Below are 25,693 nucleotides of genomic sequence, written 5' to 3' on the forward strand. Positions count from 1 at the left end.
AATGGAAATGGTGATTCCAAGCTGTGTCCGTACAGCAAAGGGAAGCACTGTCTAGCTAAAATAAATTGATTTTGATAGCAAAATGTTTGTAAATTTAAGATTGTGTTTAAATCTACCAAAACCCATAGTGCTGGAAGAACTCAGCTGGTATGGCAGCGTTTGGGAGAGATTGGACGGAGGATGTTTTGGGTCGGGAACCTTCTTCAGACTGTAATGTTCGCCTCTTCAAACCTCGTCTACTCCATTCGGTGCTCCCGATGTACCATCCTCCACATTGCGAGCATAGACGAGGCGACCGTTTCGCTGAGCACTTGCAGCTCGCTAAGGTCTACTGGATCTCCCAGTTGCTATTCATTTTAACTCCCCTTCCCATTCTCACACTGACCTTTCTGTCCCCGTTATCAGAGTGAGGCCACGTTCAAACTGGAGGAACAGCACCTCTTATTCCACTTGGGCAGCTTACAGCTTAACGGGATGAACAGCATACTCCAACTTCAAGTAATACTCCCTACTCCTATTTCTTTTCCATGCCCCCCAAGTTCACTCCATGATGCTCCCATATCTCCCATCTTCTCCCAACCCCTCTCCCCCAATTACCTTGCACCTTTCTCCTTTCTCCACTCATCTCGCATCCCCCAAGTCCTCCATTTCCCTTTTATTCCCCCTTGTTCCACTCCACCCAGTCCTTTCCCACCCACATCCCTCCCTCCCTAAATTTCACTCCTCTCCTTATCTAACACCATTTTGTCTCTGTTTCGTCTCTAATATTTGTCACTTTCTCTGCCCATCTGCCATTCCCCCCCCCCCCCCCCCCTCACCTGATTTCACCTTTCACTTGATTTGTCCTGACCCCAACTCTTTTCAGGCTTCCTCTCCCTTATTCCCGACAGTATGAAGAAGAGTCCCGACCTGAAATGTCACCTGTCCATTCTCTTCCCAGCTGCTGTGCGGACTGCTGAGTTCCTCCAGCGCTGCGTTTTGATCGAGATTCAAGCTCCTGCGGTTTTTTTGTGCCACTTGTTTTAATTTATATTCTGCTATGAATTGAAAATTTGCATTGTTTTTCAGGTGTGTGGTAAAGTGGAATCTGCTGGATATCATTTTAGTAGCCTTGTATTTTCAGTTTCGCTGCCACCACAGCTCTTGGTCAGAGAGGTGAGCATTCCGGTATCTCATTCTTAACCTGAATTGTTCTGTTGAATGAAATGTGTATCTTAATATTTTGATAAATACCTCTGCAATGATCTACATCAATCAGGCTATGTAGCTAATTATGATCTTTTGTTTTTCCCATGTTTTTTGATTTCGTCCTATGTTGGGGTCATCGAGTGATACAGCGTGGGAACAGGCTCTTCGGCCCACACTGGCCAACATGTCCCAGCTACACTAGTCCCACCTGCCTGCACTTGGTCCATATCCCATCCAAACCTGTCCTATCCATGTACCTGTCTAACTGTTTCTTAAACATTGGGATAGTCACAGCCTCAACTACTTCATCTGGCAGCTTGTTCCATACACCTGCCAAGTGTGAAAATGTTATCCCTCAGATTCCTATTAAATCTTTTTCCCTTCACCCTAAACCTATGTCCTCTGGTCTTCGATTCACCTACTCTGGGCAGGAGATTCTGTGCGTCTACCCGATCTACTCCTCTCATGATTTAATACATGATGTGTAGACTTTTTTTTTTGAGAAGTGTCGACAGTGGACTTGTTTCCTACTCTGCTTTTGGACAACAGATGATTTGGAACTAAGTTTACCAAATTATATTTCAGTTTCTCATCTCCTTTCATCTGTAGCTGTGAGCTTTATTCTTACTGAAGCAAATATGATCAAATCAGAAAATGGAGCCCAGTTAAAACCATGACTTAAATCAACAACTGTTCTTCTTTGCATACATAAACTTGTACATGCATATATAAACTTGCAGTTTTATGTGTCATCTTTTAATAATTGTCAGGTTTAAATGTGAGCAAAATGAACAACGCTGATACATAAGAATACGCTGGTTTGCTACTGTGTCCTTGTGTCAACATTATGCAAGACTTGGGTCAGATGTAAATTTGGATTAAACTGTAGCTAAATATTTTAACCTGAGTTAAAATCCTCCCAGTGTGAAATCCCTTTAGCAGCTATCCCTACATTGTGTTTGAAATTAATAGTTTAGTGACACAAATGTAAGGAAAGTGCTTGGCTACGTTTTCCGATCCATTAAAGTCCGATCCATTGTTAATACCGTCACTAAGACTTATGTACTTTCAGAGAGTACTTTCAGCTTGCTGTTTGAATGCATCTGAAACGTAGTATGAGGCAGATTTGAAAAGACCATGGGCCTTGGAGATAATGCTGCATAACTTGGCATTTTCTGCTTTTATTTCATTTATTTTATTAGCATTTATTTCAAGAGGGCTAGAATACAAAAAATAAGGGATGTAATGCCGAGGCTCTATAAGCCACTGGTCAGGCCACATTTGGAGTATTGTGAGCAATTTTGGGCGTCATATCTGCGGAAGGATGTGCCGGCTCTGGAGAGGGCCCAGAGGAGTTTTACAAGAATGATCCCAGAAATAAGTGGGTTAACATATGAGCGACACTGGTCCTGTACTCGCTGGAGTTTAGAAAAATCAGGGTGGACTTCATTGAATCTTACCAAATAGTGAAAGGCTTGGATAGTGGATGTGGAGAGGATGTTTCCATGAGTAGAAGAGTCTAGGACTAGAGGTCATATCCTCAGAATTAAAGGATGTTCCTTTAGGAAGGAGATGAGGAATTTCTTTAGTCAGAAGATGGTGAATCGATGTGATTCTTTGACACAGAAGGCTGTGGAGGCCGCAATGGATTTTTTAAGGCAGAGATAGGAAGAACGTGCAAATTCCACACAACACCCAAAGTCAGAATTGAACCCGGGTCTCTAGCACTGTGAGGCAGCAACTCTACCAACTGGAACACTGGACCATGAGCAATTATTTTGCATCTTGAGTTATCTTCCAGCTCTAACAACACTGTGAACGGACATTTAGATTTAGATTTAGAGATACAGTGCAGAAACATGCCCTTCGGCCCACCGGGTCCGCGCCGCCCAGCGATCCCCTAACATTAACACTATCCTACACCCTCTAGGGCCAATTTTTTTTTTTTACATTTGCCCAGCCAATTAACCTACAAACCTGTACGTCTTTGGAGTGTGGGAGGAAACCGAAGATCTCGGAGAAAACCCACGCAGGTCACGGGGAGAACGTACAAACTCCATACAGACGGCGCCCGTAGTCAGGATCGAACCTGAGTCTCCGGCGCTGCATTCGCTGTAAGGCAGCAACTCTACCGCTGCGCCACCGTGTCGCTGAGGTGCATAAAATATTTAATTAAAAAACTCCAGAAAATTCATAATGTGCTGGACTGAAAGTGCACAGTTTCACAAAGTGCTTGTAGGGTTTGCAATGTTTGTGTATCTTGTCTTCATAAGCAGACTCCTTGTGACATGAATAGCAATGTCTCAAATTGCTGTGGTGGGATTCTTGCATTAACATATTAAGCAATTTCATCATTGCAGTAAGCTTGAAAGGATACAGTCTTTCTTCTGCTGAGGTACTTTTATGATGTTGGCACGGTTAGTGAAAAGGCAGTGCATTCCATCAAGCAATTTATAAAGAATCCATATTTTATGCAAATTACTAGAATTCACAAAAATGAATATGTTATCATTTTACCAGCATTTATTCCCTTTGCAATTTTGAACTCAGGGGGACCATTAAAAGGTTGAGGAGAATTTTATAATTTTACCAAAGTCTAAAATTATTACCCGATTTATTGTCATTTCTGGGAAAGTTAAAGGTGATCTTGATGTTATCACCCCAGTTTAGATTTGTAGGAATGAATAAATAAACCAAATAATTGCAAGTCATTTTTCCATCATATAATAACTGTAATTTCAGCCCTTCTAGCTAGTTCCTCATTTAGTGATACTTGAGATGGCAAGATATGCTCCCATTGTGGGCGGCACGGTGGCGCAGCAGTAGAGTTGCTGCCTTACAGCGAATACAGCGCCGGAGACTCGGGTTCGATCCTGACTACGGGCGCCGTCTGTACGGAGTTTGTACGTTCCCCCCGTGACCTGCGTGAGTTTTCTCCGAGATCTTCGGTTTCCTCCCACACTCCAAAGACGTACAGGTTTGTCGGTTAATTGGCTGAGCAAAATGTAAAAATTGTCCCTAGTGGGTGTAGGATAGTGTTAGTGTGCGGGGATCGCTGGGCGACACGGACCCGATGGGCCAAAGGGCCTGTTTCTGCGCGGTATCTCTAAATCTAAAAAAAATCTGATAACTTTGTCCAGGGATATTGTGCAAGATTCCCAAGGATAATCCTGGGGATTTATTTTTATTAATTTTTCCCCTTTTAATTTTATAGTGAAAGCGTTGTTCATCAACAGTTTTGCCAAGTTCAACTATCTGTTAAAGTAGATCAAATTTAAAATTGAAGTATTAATCAAGGAACTTGTTTGTTCTGAAACCGCTACGTGTAATACCAGGGCTATCCAGTAGAAGACAGCAATGCATGTGTTTTCTTTTGTAATTTGGGGTTGATTCAATAATCCATTTAATTACTTGTGTCCACACAGTTCTGTATAAAATGAGTCTTTTGTATAAACATACACAATTATGTTTTAAAATTTGTTTTATCTAAAGATACAATAATCCATGTGGTATCATTAATGTAAAAACATCCCAGGAAACTTCATAATAGAGTTATCAAACAAAAGTGGGTGCTGAGCCCCAGGAAGATGTAAAGGCAGATGACTAAAAGCTTCGTGACATAGTTAGATTTTGTGGACTTTCTTAAAAATGAAAGGGATGTAGAGAGGCTTGGGAATTCCAGAGTCTCGATTTTATCAACAACCTTAACCAGAGGTCAATAGATTAGGGGATCTTTTGGGTTAATTATTCCAAACAAGTTGAGATCAAACATAATCTTACAGCCGTCATGCTGCCTGCTGCTAGTTCTTCTAATGTGGGTCAGTGTGCAGAGGGATAAAGGATGTAGAAGTGGGATCATGGTCAAACACGGGCAAATGGGACCAGCGAAGGTGAACATTGTGGTGGGCATGGACAATTTGGACTGAAGGGCCTGTTTCTGCGCTTTATGATTCTATGACAACCTTCTGTAAGTTAGGAAATCAGGAACAGCATTTTGAGCTTCTGCATGTTTACAAATGGTTGAACAGTGGAATGCTGGCATATTGACGCCAAAGTTAACACCAAGGCTGTGAAGAGTGGTTCATTTTGAGAGTTATCATGAGAGGAATAAATCGGGTAGATGCCCAGAATCTCTTACCCAGAGTAGGGGAACAGAGGACATAGATTTAAGGTGAAAGGGAAAAGATTTCATAGGAATCTGAGGGGTAAAAGGAATACAAAGGGGGAAAGCTGGGAGTATGGAACAAGCAAGTAGTTGAGGCTGGGCCAATCCCAACTTTTAAGAAACAGTTGGACAGGTACATGGATAGGCATGGATAGGCGGCACGGTAGCGCAGCGGTAGAGTTGCTGCTTTACAGCGAATGCAGCGCCGGAGACTCAGGTTCGATCCTGACTCCGGGTGCTGCACTGTAAGGAGTTTGTACGTTCTCCCCGTGACCTGCGTGGGTTTTCTCCGAGATCTTCGGTTTCCTCCCACACTCCAAAGACGTACAGGTTTGTAGGTTAATTGGCTGGGTAAATGTAAAAATTGTCCCTAGTGGGTGTAGGATAGAGTTAATGTACGGGGATCGCTGGGCGGCACGGACTTGGTGGGCCGAAAAGGCCTGTTTCCGGCTGTATATATATGATATGATATGATATGATAGGACAAGTTTGGAGGGATGTGGACCAAACGCGGGCAGGTGGGACAAGTGTAGCTGGGACATGTTGGCCGGTGTGGGCAAGTTGGGCTGAAGGAGCTGTTTCCACACTGTATCATTCTATGACTGACTTCCCAGCGTGAGGTTTTGGGTCGATGACAAGAGAATGTTGATTGTTGCAGGAATGGCTTAAGTCATTGCAACATAAGTTTAGAGGAAATTTCTGCTCATCCCGTACGGGATATTGAACAAACAGCCCATCATTTTAATGAGTTAAGAGAGCTGGGACTTAAGGCAGATAAATCCCCTGGGCCTGATGGATTACATCCCAGGGTCTTGAGAGAAATAGCGGTGGGGATCGTGGATGCATTGGTGATAATTTTCCAAAGCTCCCTGGAGTCAAGAAGGGTCCCGGTGGATTGGAAAATGGCTAATGTAACACCTATATTTAAAAAGGGAAGTAGACAGAAGGCTGGTAATTATAGACCGGTTAGTCTAACATCTGTGGTGGGTAAAATGTTGGAGACTTTTATTAAAGAAATACTGATGTGGTATTTGGATAAACATAACTTAATTGGACAGAGTCAGCATGGTTTTACGAAGGGGAAGTCATGTTTGACTAATTTGCTTGAATTCTTTGAGGAAGTAACATCTCGAGTGGATAAAGGGGAACCGGTGGATGTGGTATACCTGGACTTCCAAAAGGCTTTTGATAAGGTGCCACATAAAAGACTATTACTTAAGATAAAAAATCATGGGATTAGGGGTAATATATTAGCATGGGTAGAAGATTGGCTTTCAAACAGGAAGCAGAGAGTTGGGATAAATGGATCTTACTCGGGATGGCAATCGGTGACTAGTGGGGTTCCGTAGAGGTCGGTGCTGGGACCCCAGCTGTTTACAATTTATATAAATGACTTAGAGGAGGGGACCAAGTGTAATATATCCAAGTTCGCAGATGACACAAAAATGGGAGGAAAAGCAGGGAGTGAGGAGGATAGAAAAAGCCTGCAAAAGGATATAGATAAGCTAGGAGAGTGGGCAGCGACTTGGCAGATGAAATTTAATACTGATAAATGTGAAGTTATGCATTTTGGAAAAAAAAATCATAAAGCAAGTTATTTTCTAAATGGGGAGGAGCTGCGTGGTAATACAACGCAGAGGGACCTGGGGGTACTAGTACAGGAATCACAAAAAGTTAGTATGCAGGTGCAGCAAGTGATTAGGAAGGCCAATGGAGTCTTAGCCTTTATTGCCAGGGGGATAGAGTATAAAAGTAGGGAGGTGTTGCTGCAGCTGTATACAGTATTGGTAAGACCGCATTTGGAATACTGTGTGCAGTTTTGGTGTCCATATTTAAGAAAGGATGTACTTGCTCTGGAGGCAGTGCTGAGAAGGTTTACACGGTTAATTCCAGGGATGAGGGGGTTGACATATGAGGAAAGGTTAAGTAGGTTGGGACTTTTCTCATTGGAGTTCAGAAGAATGAGAGGCGATCTTATTGAAACGTATAAGATCATGAGGGGCCTTGATCGGGTGGATGCGCTAAAGATGTTTCCGATGATCGGGGAGACCAGAACTAGGGGGCATAGTCTTAGAATAAGAGGGGGCTCTCTTAAAACTGAGATGAGGAGAAACTTCTTCACTCAGAGGGTGGTTAGTCTGTGGAATTTGCTGCCTCAGGGAGCTGTGGAAGCCGGAACGTTAAATAAATTTAAAACGGAAATAGATTGTTTTTTAATAGACAAGGGAATTAGGGGTTACGGGGAGCGGGCAGGGAAGTGGACATGAGCTATTGTTAGTATAGTAAGACCTGAGTAATCTCCTGGACAAGTTTCGATCGCCTAGCTTGGGGTCGGAGAGGAATTTCCCGGATTTTTTTCCCAAATTGGCCTGTGTTTTTATCCGGTTTTTCGCCTCTCCCAGGAGATCACACGGTTCTTTTGGGTGGGAAGAAGGGCGATAGTGGGAAGGGGGTTGGGGTGGGATCAGCCATGATCGTATTGAATGGCAGGGTGGGCTCGAGGGGCCGGTTGGCCTACTCCTGCTCCTATTTTTTCTTGTGTTCTTGTGGGTATAATCGGCACGTGGGTGATGTTAAATGGCCGCAGGCAGATAGAAAATCAGTGGTTCGTGATGGAGGTGGCAAGAACAGATCCTCAGGCATCATCGGATGCAACGATATAGCATTCCTAATGAAATTATATTTTTTAATTTAGTGCGTAATTTTTTTTTGGTTTCCTGAATAACATTTTCTAATTAAAATTGCGATGAAAGGCTTTTAGCCCAATTGGGAATTATTTTCCTTCGTCCCTCTGCCTCAAAGCGCATCATATTTCTCGTAAAGAAACAGGCGTGTGACATATCGCCTTGTCTGCACACTGTTGATGTTGTGATGGGGTCCAAGAGTCTTGCTTGAAAATGCAAGAAGTATTTGCGCAGGGACATGGGAGATGGCTCGCTGGCCCATCAAGCTTGCACTGCCATTCAATACAAACAGGCCTGGACAGCGAATGCAGCGCCGGAGACTCGGGTTCGATCCTGACTACGGGCGCCGTCTGTACGGAGTTTGTACGTTCTCCCCGTGACCTGCGTGGGTTTTCTCCGAGATCTTCGGTTTCCTCCCACTCTCCAAAGACGTACAGGTATGTAGGTTAATTGGCTGGGCAAATGTAAAAAATGTTCCTAATGGGTGTAGGATAGTGTTAGTGTGCGGGGATCGCTGGGCGGCACGGACCCGGTGGGCCGAAGGGCCTGTTTCTGCGCTGTATCTCTAAATCTAAAAAATCTTTAAAAAATCTTGCACCTGACCTGTAGTTTCTTAATGCTGACTGTGAGTGTCAAAGTGAAACGTGCAAGTGTTTCAGAACCAAACACTGACTACAATTATTCTTTTGTGAGGGGAGAAAATGCTTTTTATTTTAAAGTGTTAATTGTAGCTAGAACTGTAAAGGCTGAGAGTGTAAAGGGGATTTCTAAACTTCTTGTAAGAGCTAGTTGTGGAATTTAAACCGCTGCATAACAAATATTGTGTTCACTTCCTCACTTTTGTGTGCTTTGTCAAGTGGGCTGTACTTCTGAGGACTGTAACTTTATCTCTTGTGATGTGCTTAGACAATCACGTAAGGCAGGAAATGTTACCTCATTTTAATGGTTTACGTTTTTTCTTTTATCTCTGGGTGTGGTAACATACCTATTAGCATGCCACTTGGTTGCTGGTAAAACAGGAAGCTGGGTAAGTAATCATTGCAGGGAATTTTTGTTTTTTTGCTCTCTTTGCAAATAACAGTATTTGCCACTGCTTTCAGTTTCAACAAAGCTATTTATTAAAATTTAGAAAAAACTGTGTGTGTTCAGTTTCGATCGCCTTGCCATGGGAAAGATGCCAATTACGTTGGAAAAGACTTGCGCGGATGTTGCCAGGACCTGAGGGACTGAGTTATAGCAGAGAGACTGGGCAGATGAGGACTTTGTGCATCGGACCATAGGAGACTGAGGGGAAAATCACAAGGGGCACAGAGAGACGGTGAATGCACATTGTCTTTTTTTCCCCAGAATTGCGGAATCAAGAACGAGAGGACGTAAACATAGCACAAAAAGTAAGGAAATTTGTGTTTGGTAGATTATTTCTTTGTTGTAACAATGCTTCTTGGCAATAAATCTTATACCGTTGGAAAGCCTGTTTATTTCCCTTTTAAATGGTGCCACATTTGTAAGGAACATGCATTTGTGGGATGAGCAGCAGAGCTGAGTATGTGGGTTGCGCCCATGAAAAATCTGCCAAATCTTCTCTGCCAATGCCAAACAGCTTATTCTGCCATTGACTCTTGTTCGGTGTTGTTTGGTGGATTGGATGATTGAAGTCTGAAGAAACAAGACATATTGGCAATTTAACAATTTATTCATTTAATAAACAGGAGCCACAGTAGCGTGTGGAAGAACCATACACAGCCATAACAGCCTGGCACCTCCTCCTCATGCTGGTCACCAGCCTGGTCACACACTGTTGTGGGATGGCATCCCATTCTTGTCAGCACCTGGGGGTACCAGAAGCTCAAAACAAGAGTCAATAGCAACAGCAGAATAAGCTGTTTGGCATTGGCAGAGAAGATTTGGCAAATTTTTCATGGGCGCAACCCATATACTCAGCTCTGCTGCTCATCCCACAAATGCATGTTCCTTACAAATGTGGCACCATTTAAAAGGGAAATAAACAGGCTTTCCAACGGTATAAGATTTATTGCCAAGAAGCATTGTTACAACAAATAAATAATCTACCAAACACAAATGTCCTTACTTTTTGTGCTATGTTTATATTTAAGTTGTGAGGAGACAGATTTAATAAAAGTCTGGGGGGCAATTTTCTCATACAAAGGGTGGTATGTGCATGGAACAAGTTGCTAGAGGAAGTGATTGATGCAGGTACAATAACATTGAAAGGACATTGGGAATGGTACATGTTTAGGAAAGGTTTGGAGAGATATGGATGAGACATGGGCAGAGGGAATTAGTTTAGATGGGGCACCTTGGTTGGCATGGTCGAGATGGGTCAAAATGTAAATGTAAATGTAAAAAACCTTTACTGTCACTACACAAAGTACAGCGAAATTAAAGCAGTCCAGATGATCTGTTTCGTTCTGTGGAGTGTGGAGTCCAAAAGGTCTGTTTCATTCTGTATGACTCTGACTCTACACTTAAACAATAGACAATAGGTGCAGGAGGAGGCCATTCGGCCCTTCGAGCCATTCAATGTGATCATGGCTGATCATTCTCAATCAGTACCCCGTTCCTGCCTTCGCCCCATACCCCCTAAGTCCGCTATCCTTAAGAGCTCTATCCAGCTCTCTCTTGAATGCATTCAGAGAATTGGCCTCCACTGCCTTCTGAGGTAGAGAATTCCACAGATTCACAACTCTGACTGAAAAAGGTTTTCCTCATCTCAGTTCTAAATGGCTTACCCCTTATTCTTAAACTGTGGCCCCTGGTTCTGGACTCCCCCAACATTGGGAACATGTTTCCTGCCTCTAACATGTCCAACCCCTTAATAATCTTATATGTTTCGATAAGATCTCCTCTCATCCTTCTAAATTCCAGTGTATACAAGCCTAGTCGCTCCAGTCTTTCAACATATGATAGTCCCGCCATTCCGGGAATTAACCTAGTAAACCTACGCTGCACGCCCTCAATAGCAAGAATATCCTTTCTTAAATTTGGAGACCAAAACTGCACACAGTACTCCAGGTGCGGTCTCACTAGGGCCCTGTACAACTGCAGAAGGACCTCTTTGCTCCTATACTCAACTCCTCTTGTTATGAAGGCCAACATTCCATTGGCTTTCTTCACTGCCTGCTGTACCTGCATGCTTCCTTTTAGTGACTGATGCACTAGGACACCCAGATCGCATTGTACGTCCCCTGTTCCTAACTTGACACCATTCAGATAATACTCTGCCTTCCTATTCTTACCACCAAAGTGGATAACCTCACACTTATCCACATTAAACTGCATCTGCCATGCATCCGCCCACTCACACAACCGGTCCAAGTCACCCTGCAACCTCATAGCATCTTCCTCACAGTTCACACTACCACCCAGCTTTGTATCATTAAGATTTTTGTGAAATTGAATCTTATAAAATATTTGATTTTGTTTTTAGCATTTATTTAATTCTTTGTATGTTTTAATATTTAATATTCCCACCCTGCACTTTCTCATCTCTAATATTTGTAATCTCATGTAAATCAGTAAAAAAAGGCATTTGACATAACTGAATTTTCCTAATTCAGGTATCTAATTTTGCTTTTAACTAGTTACCTTGATTAGAAAGGCTATGCATTGCACAATATTTGTTTAAAAAATAGTTTTGCGGCTGGTTAAAATAAAAATGTGGATTTGCACCTGATCCTTTCACTTTCCCCATTATCCCAGAAGCTCGGAAGAATTGGTGAGAAAGAACCTGTGAATAAAATGTTTATTCAGTATGAGAGCTTGATTAATTTGAACAAAACACAAAAATTCAGAAGGAACTCAGCGGGTCAGGCAATATCTGTGGAGGGAATGGACATGATGTTTTTGGTCAAGGCTCTTCCGACTGATGGAGTACTGGGTGGGAGAAGGGAGAATGGAGGGGGGTTGGGGAGAGGATGAAAAGCAGGCCAGTGCTAGGTGGATAAGGTAAGGGGGATTGTGTAGGAAAATAACTGCAGATGCTGGTACAAATCGAAGGTATCACAAAATGCTGGAGTAACTCAGCGGGTCAGGCAGTATCTCTGGAGAGAAGGAATGGGTGACGTTTCGGGTCGAGACCCTTCTTCAGACTGATGTCAGGGGGGTGGGACAAAGAAAGGATATAGGTGGAGACAGGAAGACAGTGGGAGAACTGGGAAGGGGGAGGGGAAGAGAGGGACAGAGGAACTATCTAAAGTTAGAGAAGTCAATGTTCATACCGCTGGGCTGCAAGCTGCCCAAGCGAAATATGAGGTGCTGTTCCTCCAATTTCCGGTGGGCCTCACTATGACACTGGAGGAGGCCCATGACAGAAAGGTCAGACTGGGAGTGGGAGGGGGAGTTGAAGTGCTCAGTGACTGGGAGTGGGAAGGGGAGTTGAAGTGCTCAGCATTTCATTAGCATTGATTAGCAGATGTGTGGGTACAGTGGCAAATGCTCGAGGTGAAAAGGAGGCAAAAGTGTGAGAGATAAGAAGAGGAGTGAAATGTAAGGCTGGAAGGTGGGATATGGGTGGAAGGGAGAGGGAACATAGGAGATACAAGGAAATAGTGTTGTTTATTGTCACGTGTACCAAGATACAGTGAAAAACGTTTGTAGTGTGCTAACCAGTCATATAAGGCACGGCGAGGGGGACAAGGGTTGTAGGAAACGTAGAAAATAGGTGCAGGAGGAGGCCATTTGGCCCTTCGAGCCAGCACGAAATAATGCAAACAATAATAATATATTTATTTTAATATATAATAATATATAATATAATAATAATGGCAGCATATGTCTCAAGACGGCTTGTGTACAAAAACAGGGATGTAATGTTGAGGCTCTAAGGTGCTGGTAAGGCCGCATTTGGAATATCGTGAACAATTTGGGGCACCATGTCTGAGGAAGAATGTGCTGGCTCTGGAGAGTCCAGAGGAGGTTTACAAGAATGATCCCAGGAATGAGTAGGTTAACCCATGATGAGCGTTTGTCGGCACTGGACCTGTACTCGCTGGAGTTTAGAAGAATGAGGGGGGACCTCATTGGAACATACAGAATAGTGAAAGGCTTGGATAGAGTGGATGCAGAGAGGATGTTTCCACCAGTGGGAGAGTCTAGGACTGGAGGTCTTACCTTCAGAATTAAAGGACGTTCTTTCAGGAAGGAGAAATATCTTTAGTCCGAGGGCGGTAAATCTGTGGAATTCTTCGCCACAGAAGTGTGTGGAGGCCGTCAATGGATATTTTTACAGCAGAGATAGAGAGATCCTTGATTAGTACAGGTGTCGGAGGTTATGGGGAGAAGGTAGGATAATGGGGTTAGGAGGGAGATATAGATCAGCCATGATTGAATGGCGGAGTAGACATGATGGGCCGAATGGCCTAATTGTACTCCTATTCCTTATGACATGAGATGGTGGAGGAAATATGTGGAAACTGGGAGGAGAGTGGGGGCAGAGGTTAAAAAGGAGAGAGGGGGTACAGAGATATTACTTGAAATAGGAACATTTAATGTTCATACTGTTGGGTTGTTTAATCTGAATCAGTCCATGAACAATAGCTCTCTAAATGAACTACAGGCCTGCAGTTCTTGGGTTTTAAAAGACGCATCCCAGTACAGTAGCTCAAAAGCACCATAGATATCAAATTTTCAAAAAAATTAGCGTTTCTTGACCCGAAACGTAATCTATTCCTTTCCTCTCGAGATGCTGCCTGTGGCCCGCTGAGTTACTCCAGCTCTTTGTGTCTCGAATGGGTATTCTCCCAATTGTGTGGAATAACATGATGGATATGTCAATTTGCCACGCTGCTACTTGAGTAGTTTTTGTGGAAAATAAAAGTCCCTGGCAGAAAGTGTGTGACAATATAATAAATTGTACTCTCTCGTTACGTTTGATTTGATCCTGGGTTACCAACTGATGCAGTGGAATTCTTAGTTTCAGTATCCCTATTGTGATGATTTGATGCTAAAATTAAGATCTTGCTCTAAAAGAAAGGAGCAGGGATGGGCATTTGGCCCTTGGAGCCTGCTGTGACGTGCATTAGGATCACGATGCGTCCTGTGCCAAGGGACGAGCTTCCTCAACTATTCCTCGGATTTTCTGAGGCCTTTAAACGTCCAAAACCCATTTGTCTCTGCCACTGCGGCACGGTGGCGCATTGGTTGCAGTAAAAATAGAAGTGTTTACCATCATATGCGAGTAAGCTAGAGTATACGTACCTGTCATTAGGTGTACTGTTGGGATAGAGGAAAAAACTATTTTGCTGCTGCCCGATTATGCAGCAGTAGAGTTGCTGCCTTACAGCGAATGCAGCGCCGGAGACTCGGGTTCGATTCTGACTACGGGTGCCGTCTGTACGGAATTTGTACGTTCTCCCCGTGACCTGCGTGGGTTTTCTCCGAGATCTTCGGTTTCCTCCCACACTCCAAAGACATACAGGTTTGTAGGTTATTTGGCTGGGCAAATGTAAAGATTGTCCCTAGTATGTGTAGGATAGTGTTAATATGCGGGGATCGCTGGGCGGCGCGGACCCGGTGGGCCGAAGGGCCTGTTTCTGCGCTGTATCTCTAAATCTAAATCTAAAAAAATCTAGATCAAAGATACTACCTGTCTAAATACTTACATCCCTTTTGCTTAGAGAGCTCCAAAGATTGACATCCTTCTGTGCAAAGAAACCTTATGTCATCTCATTTCCATCTATTTAATCATTTACCCTGATTTTAAGCCATTATTATTGTTTGTGAATCATTGAGAAATTGCTTCTCAATTTACTCTTCCTCAACTGCATATTGGATTATAGACTATAGACTCAATTGGATTATAGTTAAAGACCCAATAGCTGGAGAAAACAACCAATTAATATCTGTTCTGTCAAGCTCCATCAGAATCTTCTATTTCTGAATGAGTTCTTTCTTTCTCCTAAATTCCTGTGAGTTTAAGTTGGTCACACCCAGTCTCTCTTCAGAGGATAAACCTCTCATGCTGGGACTTAATCTAGTGAGGCTAGATTCCAAGGTAGATTTAGATTTTTTTTAGATTTAGAGATACAGCGCGGAAACAGGCCCTTCGGCCCACCGAGCCCCCGCTGCCCAGCGATCCCCACACATTAACACTACCCTACACACACTAGGGACAATTTTTACATTTTACCCAGTCAATTAACCTACATACCTGTACGTCTTTGGAGTAGGTCTGTTCTACTGGGGTTACACACTGTCCAGAGATGCCTGTGTAGGACGGATCTGCAGATGCTGGTTTAAACCGAAGGTAGACACAAAAAGCTGCAGCAACTCAGCGGGACAGGCAGAATCCCTGGAGAGAACGAATGGGTGACGTTTCAGGTCGAGACCCTTCTTCAGACTGGGAAACGTCACCCATTCCTTCTCTCCAGAGATGCTGCCTGTCCTGCCGAGTTACTCCAGCTTTTTGTGTCTCACTGTAGTCTTGTACAATCTTGGAAAGCCATTGTTTTTTTCTGGGTTTGAACTTGAAAAATGTAAGATTACATTTTGTTTTTAATCGCCCTGCTTATTCCTGGATATTCCAGTCTATTTTCTTAAAGGGAACAAATTTGGAAGACTTTTTTTTCTGAACGATTGCGGGCGAGCAAATCAAAAACTTACAGCCTTTGTTTCACAGAGACATGGGCTTACCCCTCCTCCCACCCCCCCCCCCCCCCCCCAAATCCCCGGAGATGGCCCGCTCACCCAAAGCTGTGAACTTCAACAAGGCCATAAGAAGTCACTTCCTAATTACCACCAGAAGATCAAGCACCCTTGACCACTGCGATTCCACCATCAAATATGCCTATTGCTCCATCCTTTGTACAAGCGGTGACTGGACAGTGCACTGTCAGTGGAGAGGGCAGCACAGACGGCTCAGGGGATGCAGGGGAACATCACCAGGACTGCTTGGAGTCAGTATTTGAGGCGATGTTCAAGGACTCTGCAAGTCCGCCATGGTTATTACCTGTTTCATAAGGTGCAGCATGTTCCCACCAAGAAGCTTTGGGTGAACCAGGAGGTCCACAATCATCTGAGGACCAGATGTCGGGCATTGAAGTCTGACGACGCAGATGCATACATAAAGTCTAGGTGTGACTGCGATAACATAGAAACATAGAAAATAGGTGCAGGAGTAGGCCATTCGGCCCTTCGAGCCTGCACCGCCATTCAATATGATCATGGCTGATCATCCAGCTCAGTAACTTGTACCTACCTTCTCTCCATACCCCCTGATCCCTTTAGCCACAAGGGCCACATCTAACTCCCTCTTAAATATAGCCAATGAACTGGCCTCAACTACCTTCTGTGGCAGAGAATTCCACAGATTCACCACCCTCTGTGTGAAGAAATGTTTTCTCATCTCGGTCCTAAAAGACTTCCCCCTTATCCTTAAGCTGTGACCCCTGGTTCTGGACTTCCCCAACATCGGGAACAATCTTCCCGCATCTAGCCTCTCCAACCTCTTAAGAATTTTATATGTTTCAATAAGATCCCCCCTCAGTCTTCTAAATTCCAGATAAGGCCATTGTAAACACTAAAAGGGACTTTCGCTCTAAATTGGAGGATGAGACGGATGTTCGGAAGCTGTGGTAGGGCTTGGACACCATCACCTCCACATGGCGGCACGGTGGTGCAGCGGTAGAGTTGCTGCTTTACAGTGCTTTTGGTGCCAGAGACCTGGGTTCGATCCCGGTTACGGGTGCTGTCTGTACGGAGTTTGTACGTTCTCCCCATGACCACATGGGTTTTCTCTGAGATCTTCCGTTTCCTTCCACACTCCAAAGACGTACAGGTTTGTAGGTTAATTGGCTTTGTATAAATGTAAATTGTCCCTAGTGTGTGTAGGATAGTGTCAATGTGCAGGGATCGCTGGTTAGCGCAGACTCAGTGGGCCGAAGGTCCTGTTTCCACGCTATATCTCTAAACTAAATTAAAGGCAAAATCAAATGACAGCGAGGCATCATCAATGGTCGAGCTCAACGTGTCCGTGCGTGCTTTGATAGGAGGAGGCCATTTGGCCCTTCGAGCCAGCACCACCATTCAATGTGATCATGGCTGATCATTCTCAATCAGTACCCCGTTCCTGCCTTCTCTCAATACCCCCCGAATCCGCTATCCTTAAGAGCTCTATCTAGTTCTCTTTTGAATGCATTCAGACTTGGCCTCCACTGCCTTCTGAGGCAGTGAATTCCACAGATTCACAACTCTCTGACTGAAAAAGTTTTTCCTCATCTCCGTTCTAAATGGCCTACCCCTTATTCTTAAACTGTGGCCCCTGGTTCTGGACTCCTCCAACATTGGGAACATGTTTCCTGCCTCTAACGTGTCCAACCTCTTAATAATCTTATATGTTTCGATAAGATCCTCTCTCATCCTTCTAAATTCCAGTGTATACAAGCCTAGCCGCTCCAGTCTTTCAACATACGACAATCCCGCCATTCCGGGAATTAACCTAGTAAACCTACGCTGCATGCCCTCAATAGCAAGAATATCCTTCCTCAAATTTGGAGACCAAAACTGCACACAGTACTCCAGGTGCGGTCTTACTAGGGCCCTGTACAACTGCAGAAGGACCTCTTTGTTCCTGTACTCAACTCCTCTTGTTATGAAGGCCAACATTCCATTGGCTTTCTTCACTGCCTGATGTGCCTTCTCGGCCCATTATAGGCCAACCGTGGCATTGTAAGCTCAATCACCAGGGCCTGACGACAAAATATCCTTCAGGTGGGATGAACCCTCTGAAAGCATCTAGACCTGCTGGTCTACCTGCGCGGACCAACTAGTTGAAGTTCAAACCTCATTATTGAGGTCTGAGATTCCCATCTGCTTTAAAAGGGCATTAATAATACCGGTGTGCCCAAGGTGACATGCCTCAATGACTGGTCATTGCGTCATTAACTTCCATGTGATGAAGTACTTTGAGAGGTTGCTTATGGCACATATCAACTCCTACCTTCTCCAAAGACATTGTGAGCAGAATAGAGACGAAACAATGTTTATGTCGAGCCTCACTTACACTTCCTAACTGTCATATTATTAACTGTTTTACTTGAATGTCTGTAAACCATTTTTCAGAAGGTGTGAAGGAGAGAGAGGGTGATAATAATTAGCTTATCCATGCTTACTCAACATTTTAATACTTCTTGACACCTTTAGTCTGATGAGAGCACCACCAGGGGGCGCTGTACGATGGCTGCCTCGCCAACGGTCTGTCTCATCTTTTTCCTTTGTGTGTTTTTAGTTTGTTGTAAAATGTATGTTTTAGTTTCTCTTTAGTTTTGTATTATGTTTGGGGGGGGGGTGGGGGTCGACTTCGGGAGCTCCAAGCCGCGGGAGCTTCGACCGCCCCTCCTGTGGATGGTTCGACCCCCCCCCGACCCCGGGAGAAAAGGTGCGAAGAAGATAAGGCTTTATTGCCTTCTATCACAGTGGGGAATGGGGAGGAGCCGCTGTGGTAGATGTTTATGTCAAACTTTTATGTAGTTGTGTGTCTTGTTGCTTTTTTGGTATGACTGTATGGCAAACCAAATTCCGCGTATGTTGCAAAACACACTTGGCCAATAAATTATGATTACGATTAGAAAGTATTTATTCACAAAATGCTGGAGTAACTCAGCAGGTCAGGCAGCATCTCAGGAGAGAAGGAATGGGTGACGTTTCGGGTCGAGACCCTTCTTCAGACTGATGTCAGGGGGGCGGGACAAAGGAAGGATATAGGTGGAGACAGGAAGATAGAGGGAGATCTGGGAAGGAGGAGGGGAAGAGAGGGACAGAGGAACTATCTAAAGTTGGAGAAGTCGATGTTCATACCGCTGGGCTGCAAGCTGCCCAGGCGAAATATGAGGTGCTGTTCCTCCAATTTCCGGTGGGCCTCACTATGGCACTGGAGGAGGCCCATGACAGAAAGGTCAGACTGGGAATGGGAGGGGGAGTTGAAGTGCTCGGCCACCGGGAGATCAGTTTGGCCAACGCGGACCGAGCGCAGGTGTTGAGCGAAGCGATCGCCGAGCCTGCGCTTGGTTTCACCGATGTAAATAAGTTGACATCTAGAGCAGCGGATGCAATAGATGAGGTTGGAGGAGGTACAGACGATTATGATGATTATAATATGTCGTGCTACAAGAGCTGAAATGGCCTGGTTCAGTATTTGAATGTTACGATTATAGATATTTTTTTAATTCCCTTTTAGTTATTTTGTAATATTAAATCAAAATGTTCAATCAAGTGCTTGCATATTCGGAATATAGGTTAAGTTCCAAGAGTTTATGAAAACAATTTTTAAAGAAAGAGCACCTTATAGTTTGGACTAGACCAAGTGGACCCGTTGGGCCCAAACCTCTCCTGCATTCGTGCAGCACCCTCTCCTTCCCCCCTCCCCTCCCCTTTCCCCTCCCCTCTCCCTCCACCCTCCTTCTCCTCCCCCCCACTCCATTCCCCTCACCTCCCCTCTCCTCCCTATTTAAAATGTAAATAACTTTTAAAATATAACACCGATTTCAATGAAACCTCTTCCATTAGCACCAAAGGGACGACGGTGAGTAAGGTGGGCCTAAAATTGTCGTGCTATCGTGTACCGATTTGGCTGTAGTTCAGGAACAAACAAACAAACAAATGAGAGTTTTAGTCTATAGATGACTATAGATGATACTTTGAATATGCATTACTTTTTTTTAATACCGTTTTCACAGTGATTGCATAAGCTTGCATTACATTAATAATGATCAAGAGGCTTGGATAACTGAACTGCTCTCATGGCTTATGTTCAGAATCCTTGAGTGCATTATGATTGTTATGTAATCCTAATCATGTATGTTCTCTATAATTTGAAATATTAGCTGTTGGTATTTCTGAGTTGAAATTGGCTGCCCCCTTTAGTTATGATGTTTGCAACGTGGCCGACTTTACTCTGCAAAACCTAACTGTCTAATTATCACTTCAGTCTTATAAATAAGATCTCGCCTTCAGGCATTTGCACCAGTCTCTATACAATCGGGTTAGATGTAACTGGTGTTAGCAGGAGATGAAGCCAGGTAATCTCAGTTTTCCAAGCTCTCTCGTAACTTTGCTTTTTCCACCTAAACAATAACATTAACAAGACTTGAGTGAAATTCCAGCATCATACTCTCTGTATATTTGACAGGCAACAAGGAAGCTTCTTAACAAAGGGTGATATTTTACAAATAAAAGAAGTTTTTAAGTGGATAACCCACCCTCTGCTTTCTGAAGAACTGGGTGTCCCTGTGGATGGAAAGGTATTATAATCTCCAAAATGTCAGATTTGGCAAATGCTCAAAGTTTAATGTGTTAGAATGTGAAAATGCAGTGAAATATGTTATGAAAGTGGAATAGCTGAACTTGAACTGTTGGAATGTTAAATCTGATCGACTTGCTGAGGACTAATGGCAATAGAATAATTGAGCTATGCAGTTTTTCAATGGAAATGAATGTAAATGAAATGATATGCTTTCAGTAATATTTTAAATATATAACTAAATTGGCTTTTTATATTTGATCTAATAATTATCGTATTGGAACAATAATAAGACTATCAGGTTATAAGGAATATTTTATGCTTAATGACAACTTGTTTCTTTCAATAACTAGAGCTTATTTGAAGTGAGTGTAGTCTTTGCACATCCTGAAACAGATGGGGATTGCCATTTTCTGTAAGTTGCCTAATTTATCATTTTTCCTGCATGTTGCTCAACACATAGACAATAGGTGCAGGTGTAGGCTATTCGGCCCTTCGATCCAGCACCACCATTCAATGTGATCATGGCTGATCATTCTCAATCAGTACCCCGTTCCTGCCTTCTCCCCATACTCCCTGACTCCGCTATCCTTAAGAGCTCTATCTAGCTCTCTCTTGAATGCATTCAGCCACTTGACCTCCACTGCCTTCTGAGGCAGAGAATTCCACAGATTTACAACTCTCTGACTGAAAAAGTTTTTCCTCATCTCCGTTCTAAATGGCCTACCCCTTATTCTTAAACATGTATCTTATAGTTTATTTAAATGATTAAAATAGCAGAAAATTCACACTGAATGCAATTTATTCCACATAAATTACTTTTCTTATTTAAAGCTCCCGAGGTTCATGTTAAGACCCATAACTTATTCTGTCATGACTTTTTTGTTGGATTGCTTAAGTTTTTAAAAGTGTTTTGAGGGTATTTTTAAATAGGATATACTGTAAAAGCATAGACTTGAGTTTAGTTTAGAGATGCAGTGCGGAACAGGCCCTTCGGCCCACCGAGTCCACACAAACCAGCGATCCCCGTACACTAAAACTATCCTACACACACCAGGGACAATGTACACTTATACCAAGCCAAGTAAACTACAAACTTGTACGTCTTTGGAGTGTGGGAGGAAACCAGAGATCTCGGAGAAAACCCACGTGGTCACGGGGAGAACGTACAAACTCCATACAGACAGCACCCGTAGTTGGGTTCGAACCCAGGTCTCCGGAGCTGCAAGTGCTGTAAGGCAGCAACTTTACCGATGTGCCACCGTGCCCCCAGACAGGGATGGAATGAGTTTAGACAGTCTTAAGGGCCTTGTGAATGGCCGCAAGTCAGCATGATATAACTCCATACTTAGAAAGAAATGAACACTAAATAATTTTGAGTTTGGATTTGATAAGAACAAAATAAAGTTGGCTACTGCTGAGATTAGGTGATTGACAGATTAAACAAGAAGAACATCTTTGCCCCATTCCAAAAAAGTTGCATTAAAGATTAAACCATTCTCTTGCCTGTGTATTAAAGGCTATAGTGATGCAAATTTATATGTAAGAATTAATTTTCACAATCCTTCTCCATCAAAATGAACTTTTAATTTGCTAACACATAATGTTACTTTTAATTCTTGCTTAAAAATAGACAATAGACAATAGGTGCAGGAGGAGGCCATTCGGCCCTTCGAGCCAGCACCGCCATTCAATGTGATCATGGCTGATCATTCTCAATCAGTACCCCGTTCCTGCCTTTTCCCCATACCTCCTGACTCCGCTATCCTTAAGAGCTCTATCTAGCTCTCTCTTGAATGCATTCAGAGAATTGGCCTCCACTGCCTTCTGAGGCAGAGAATTCCACAGATTTACAACTCTGACTGAAAAGGTTTTTCCTCATCTCCGTTCTAAATGGCCTACCCCTTATTCTTAAACTGTGGCCCCTGGTTCTGGACTCCCCCAACATTGGGAACATGTTTCCTGCCTCTAACGTGTGATAAGAACAAAATAAAGTTAGCTACTGCTGAGATTAGATGATTGACAGATTAAACAAGAAGAACATATTTGCCCCATTCTAAAAACGTTGTATTAAAGATTAAACAATTCTCTTGGCTGTGTATTAAAGGCTATAGTGATGCAAAATTATTTGTAAGAATTAATTTTCACATTCCTTCTCCATCAAAATGAACTTTTAATTTGCTAACACATAATGTTAATTCTTGCTTAAAAAGACAGTGTTGCATGAATGTTATGTGCAAAGTTAACACCTTAATGAAAATTACATTCTGTGTAGTAAGTTTGGTTTGACATCTACATAAAGTATTTGCTGACATGAACCAATAATTTAAAAGTATACTTTAGTACATGCATGCGAGCAACTGATGGAAGCCACGAAGAACATTATAGAAACACAGAAAAATAGGTGCAGGAGTAGGCCATTCGGCCCTTCAAGCCAGAGCCGCCATTTAATATGATCATGGCTGATCATCTAAATTCAGTATAAGAAAATAACTGCAGATGCTGGTACAAATGCGATTTATTCACAAAATGCTGGAGTAACTCAGCAGGTCAGGCAGCATCTCGGGAGAGAAGGAATGGATGACGTTTCGGGTCGAGACCCTTTTTCAGACTGATGTCAGGGGGGCGGGACAAAGGAAGGATATAGGTGGAGACAGGAAGATGGAGGGAGATCTGGGAAGGAGGAGGGGAAGGGAGGGACAGAGGAGCTATCTAAAGTTGTAGAAGTCGACGTTCATACCACCGGGCTGCAAACTGCCCAGGCGAAATATGAGGTGCTGCTCCTCCAATTTCCGGCGGGCCTCACTATGGCACTGGAGGAGGCCCATGACAGAAAGGTCAGACTGGGAATGGGAGGGGGAGTTAAAGTGCTGGGCCACCGGGAGATCAGTTTTGTTAATGCGGACCGAGCGCAGGTGTTCAGCGAAGCGATCGCCGAGCCTGCGCTTGGTTTCGCCGATGTAAATAAGTTTCTAGAGCAGCATCTAGAGCAGCGGATGCAATAGATGAGTTTGGAGGAGGTGCAGGTGAACCTTTGTCTCACCTGGAAAGACTGTTTGGGTCCATGGATGGAGTTGAGGGGGGAGGTAAAGGGACAGGTGTTGCATCTCGTGCAGTTGCAGGGGAAAGTGCCCGGGGTTGGGGTGGTTTGGGTAGGAAGGGACGAGTGGACCAGGGAGTTACGGAGGGAATGGTCTCTGCGGAACGCAGAGAGGGGAGGGGATGGGAAGATATGGCCAGTGTTGGGGTCCCGTTGTAGGTGACGGAAATGTTGGTGGATGATATGTTGGATCCGCTGGCTGGTGGGGTGGAAGGTGAGAACGAGGGGGATTCTGTCCTTGTTGCGAGTGGGGGGAGGGGGAGCAAGAGCGGAGCTGCGGGATGTAGAAGAGACCCTAGTGAGAGCCTCATCTATAATGGAAGAGGGGAAGCCCCGTTTTCTGAAGAACGAGGACATCTCGGAAGCCCTAGTGTGAAACACCTCATCCCGGGCGCAGATGCGGCGTAGACGGAGGAATTGGGAGTAGGGGATAGACTTTTTGCAGGGGACCGGGTGGGAAGAAGTGTAGTCCAGATAGCTGTGCGAGTCAGTGGGTTTGTAGTAAATGTCCGTCACTAGTCTGTCTCCTGTGATGGAGATGGTGAGGTCCAGAAACGGGAGGGAGATGTCAGAGATAGTCCAGTTATATTTAAGGGCAGGATGGAAATTGGAGGTGAAGTGTATGAAGTACGGTACGGTACGGCACGGTAGCGCAGCGGTAGAGTTGCTGCTTTACAGCGAATGCAGCGCCGGAGACTCAGGTTCGATCCTGACTACGGGTGCTGCCACTGTAAGGAGTTTGTACGTTCTCCCCGTGACCTGCGTGGGTTTTCTCCGAGATCTTCGGTTTCCTCCCACACTCCAAAGACGTACAGGTATGTAGGTTAATTGGCTGGGTAAATGTAAAAAATTGTCCCTAGTGGGTGTAGGATAGTGTTAATGTACGGGGATCGCTGGGCGGCACGGACTTGGTGGGCCGAAAAGGCCTGTTTCCGGCTGTATATATATGATATGATATGATGATACCCAGTTCCTGCTTTTCCCCCATATTCCTTGATTCCTTTAGCCCTAAGAGCTATATCTAACTCTCTCTTGAATACATCCAGTGAATTGGCCTCCACTGCCTTCTGTGTCAGATCACCCAGAGAATTGTAAATCTGTGGCAGTCTTTTCTCGTCTCAGTCCTAAATGGCCTACCCCTTATTCTTAAACTGTGACCCCTGGTTCTGGACTCCCCCAACATCGGGAACATCTTTCCTGCATCTAGCCTGTCCAATCCTTTAAGAATGTTGTATGTTTCCATAAGATCCCCTCTCATCCTTCCAAATTCCAGTGACTACAAGCCCAGTCGACCCATTCTTTCATATCGTTATAATCATAGAACATGCTGCTCAGCTTGGCAAGTTTGTGCTGGTTTTAATGTTCTATGTAAATCTCCTGCTCTTCCATCAGCCTATCTCACAACCTGTGGGTATTTTATGGTTAAAATACAGTGTCTGCTGGAATTCTGAAATAAAATAGAAAATGCAGGTCAGGCAGCATCTCAAGGTTAATGATCTCACAGTCACCATCACAGGAAATAGACCATCGACTGACATCTATAACAAACCCACTGACTCCCACAACTATCATATCATCATATCATATATATACAGCCGGAAACAGGCCTTTTCGGCCCTCCAAGTCCGTGCCGCCCAGTGATCCCCGCACATTAACACTATCCTACACCCACTAGGGACAATTTTCACATTTACCCAGCCAATTAACCTACATATACCTGTACGTCTTTGGAGTGTGGGAGGAAACCGAAGATCTCGGAGAAAACCCACGCAGGTCACGGGGAGAACGTACAAACTATCTCGACTACACTTCTTCCCACCCTGCTTCCTGCAAAGACTCTATCCCCTGTTACCGATTCCTTCGTCTACGCCGCATCTGCGCCCAAGATGAGGTGTTCCATACTAGGGCATCCGAGATGTCCTCATTCTTTAGGGAACCGGGGTTACCTTCTCCCATCATAGATGAGACCCTCACTCGTGTATCCTCGGTGCTCTGCTCTTGCTTCCCCCTTCCCCCTAGCCCTTACCTTCCACCCCATCAGCTGTCGCATACGACACATAATCCTCTGAAATATCCGCCATCTCCAACGGGATCCCACCACTAGCCACATTTTCCCATCTCCACCCCTTTCCACCTCCTGCAGATACCGTTCCCTCCGCAACTCCCTGGTTAACCCGTCCCTTCCTACCCCCCCTCCCCAGGTACCTTCCCCTGCAACCGCAGAAGATGCAACACCTGTCCCTTCACCTACTCCCTCGACTCTGTCCAGAGACACCGACAGACCTTCCAGGTTAGGCAGAGGT

General features: G+C 44.1%; 1 protein-coding gene across 2 annotated transcripts in view; it reads left to right on the forward strand.

Annotated features, from left to right (window-relative positions):
• Positions 1-25,693, forward strand: part of pus10 (pseudouridine synthase 10) — a 73,639-nt gene that overhangs the window by 17,759 nt on the left and 30,187 nt on the right. For both annotated transcript variants that reach the window (XM_078405773.1, XM_078405772.1), the window contains exons 4-7: positions 1,069-1,155; positions 9,030-9,064; positions 20,180-20,291; positions 20,644-20,705. In XM_078405773.1, the coding sequence (XP_078261899.1) occupies positions 1,069-1,155; positions 9,030-9,064; positions 20,180-20,291; positions 20,644-20,705 (296 nt within the window). The remainder of the gene's footprint in view (positions 1-1,068; positions 1,156-9,029; positions 9,065-20,179; positions 20,292-20,643; positions 20,706-25,693) is intronic.

Source organism: Rhinoraja longicauda, chromosome 9 (assembly GCF_053455715.1).
Source record: "Rhinoraja longicauda isolate Sanriku21f chromosome 9, sRhiLon1.1, whole genome shotgun sequence".
Lineage (NCBI taxonomy): Eukaryota > Metazoa > Chordata > Chondrichthyes > Rajiformes > Arhynchobatidae > Rhinoraja > Rhinoraja longicauda.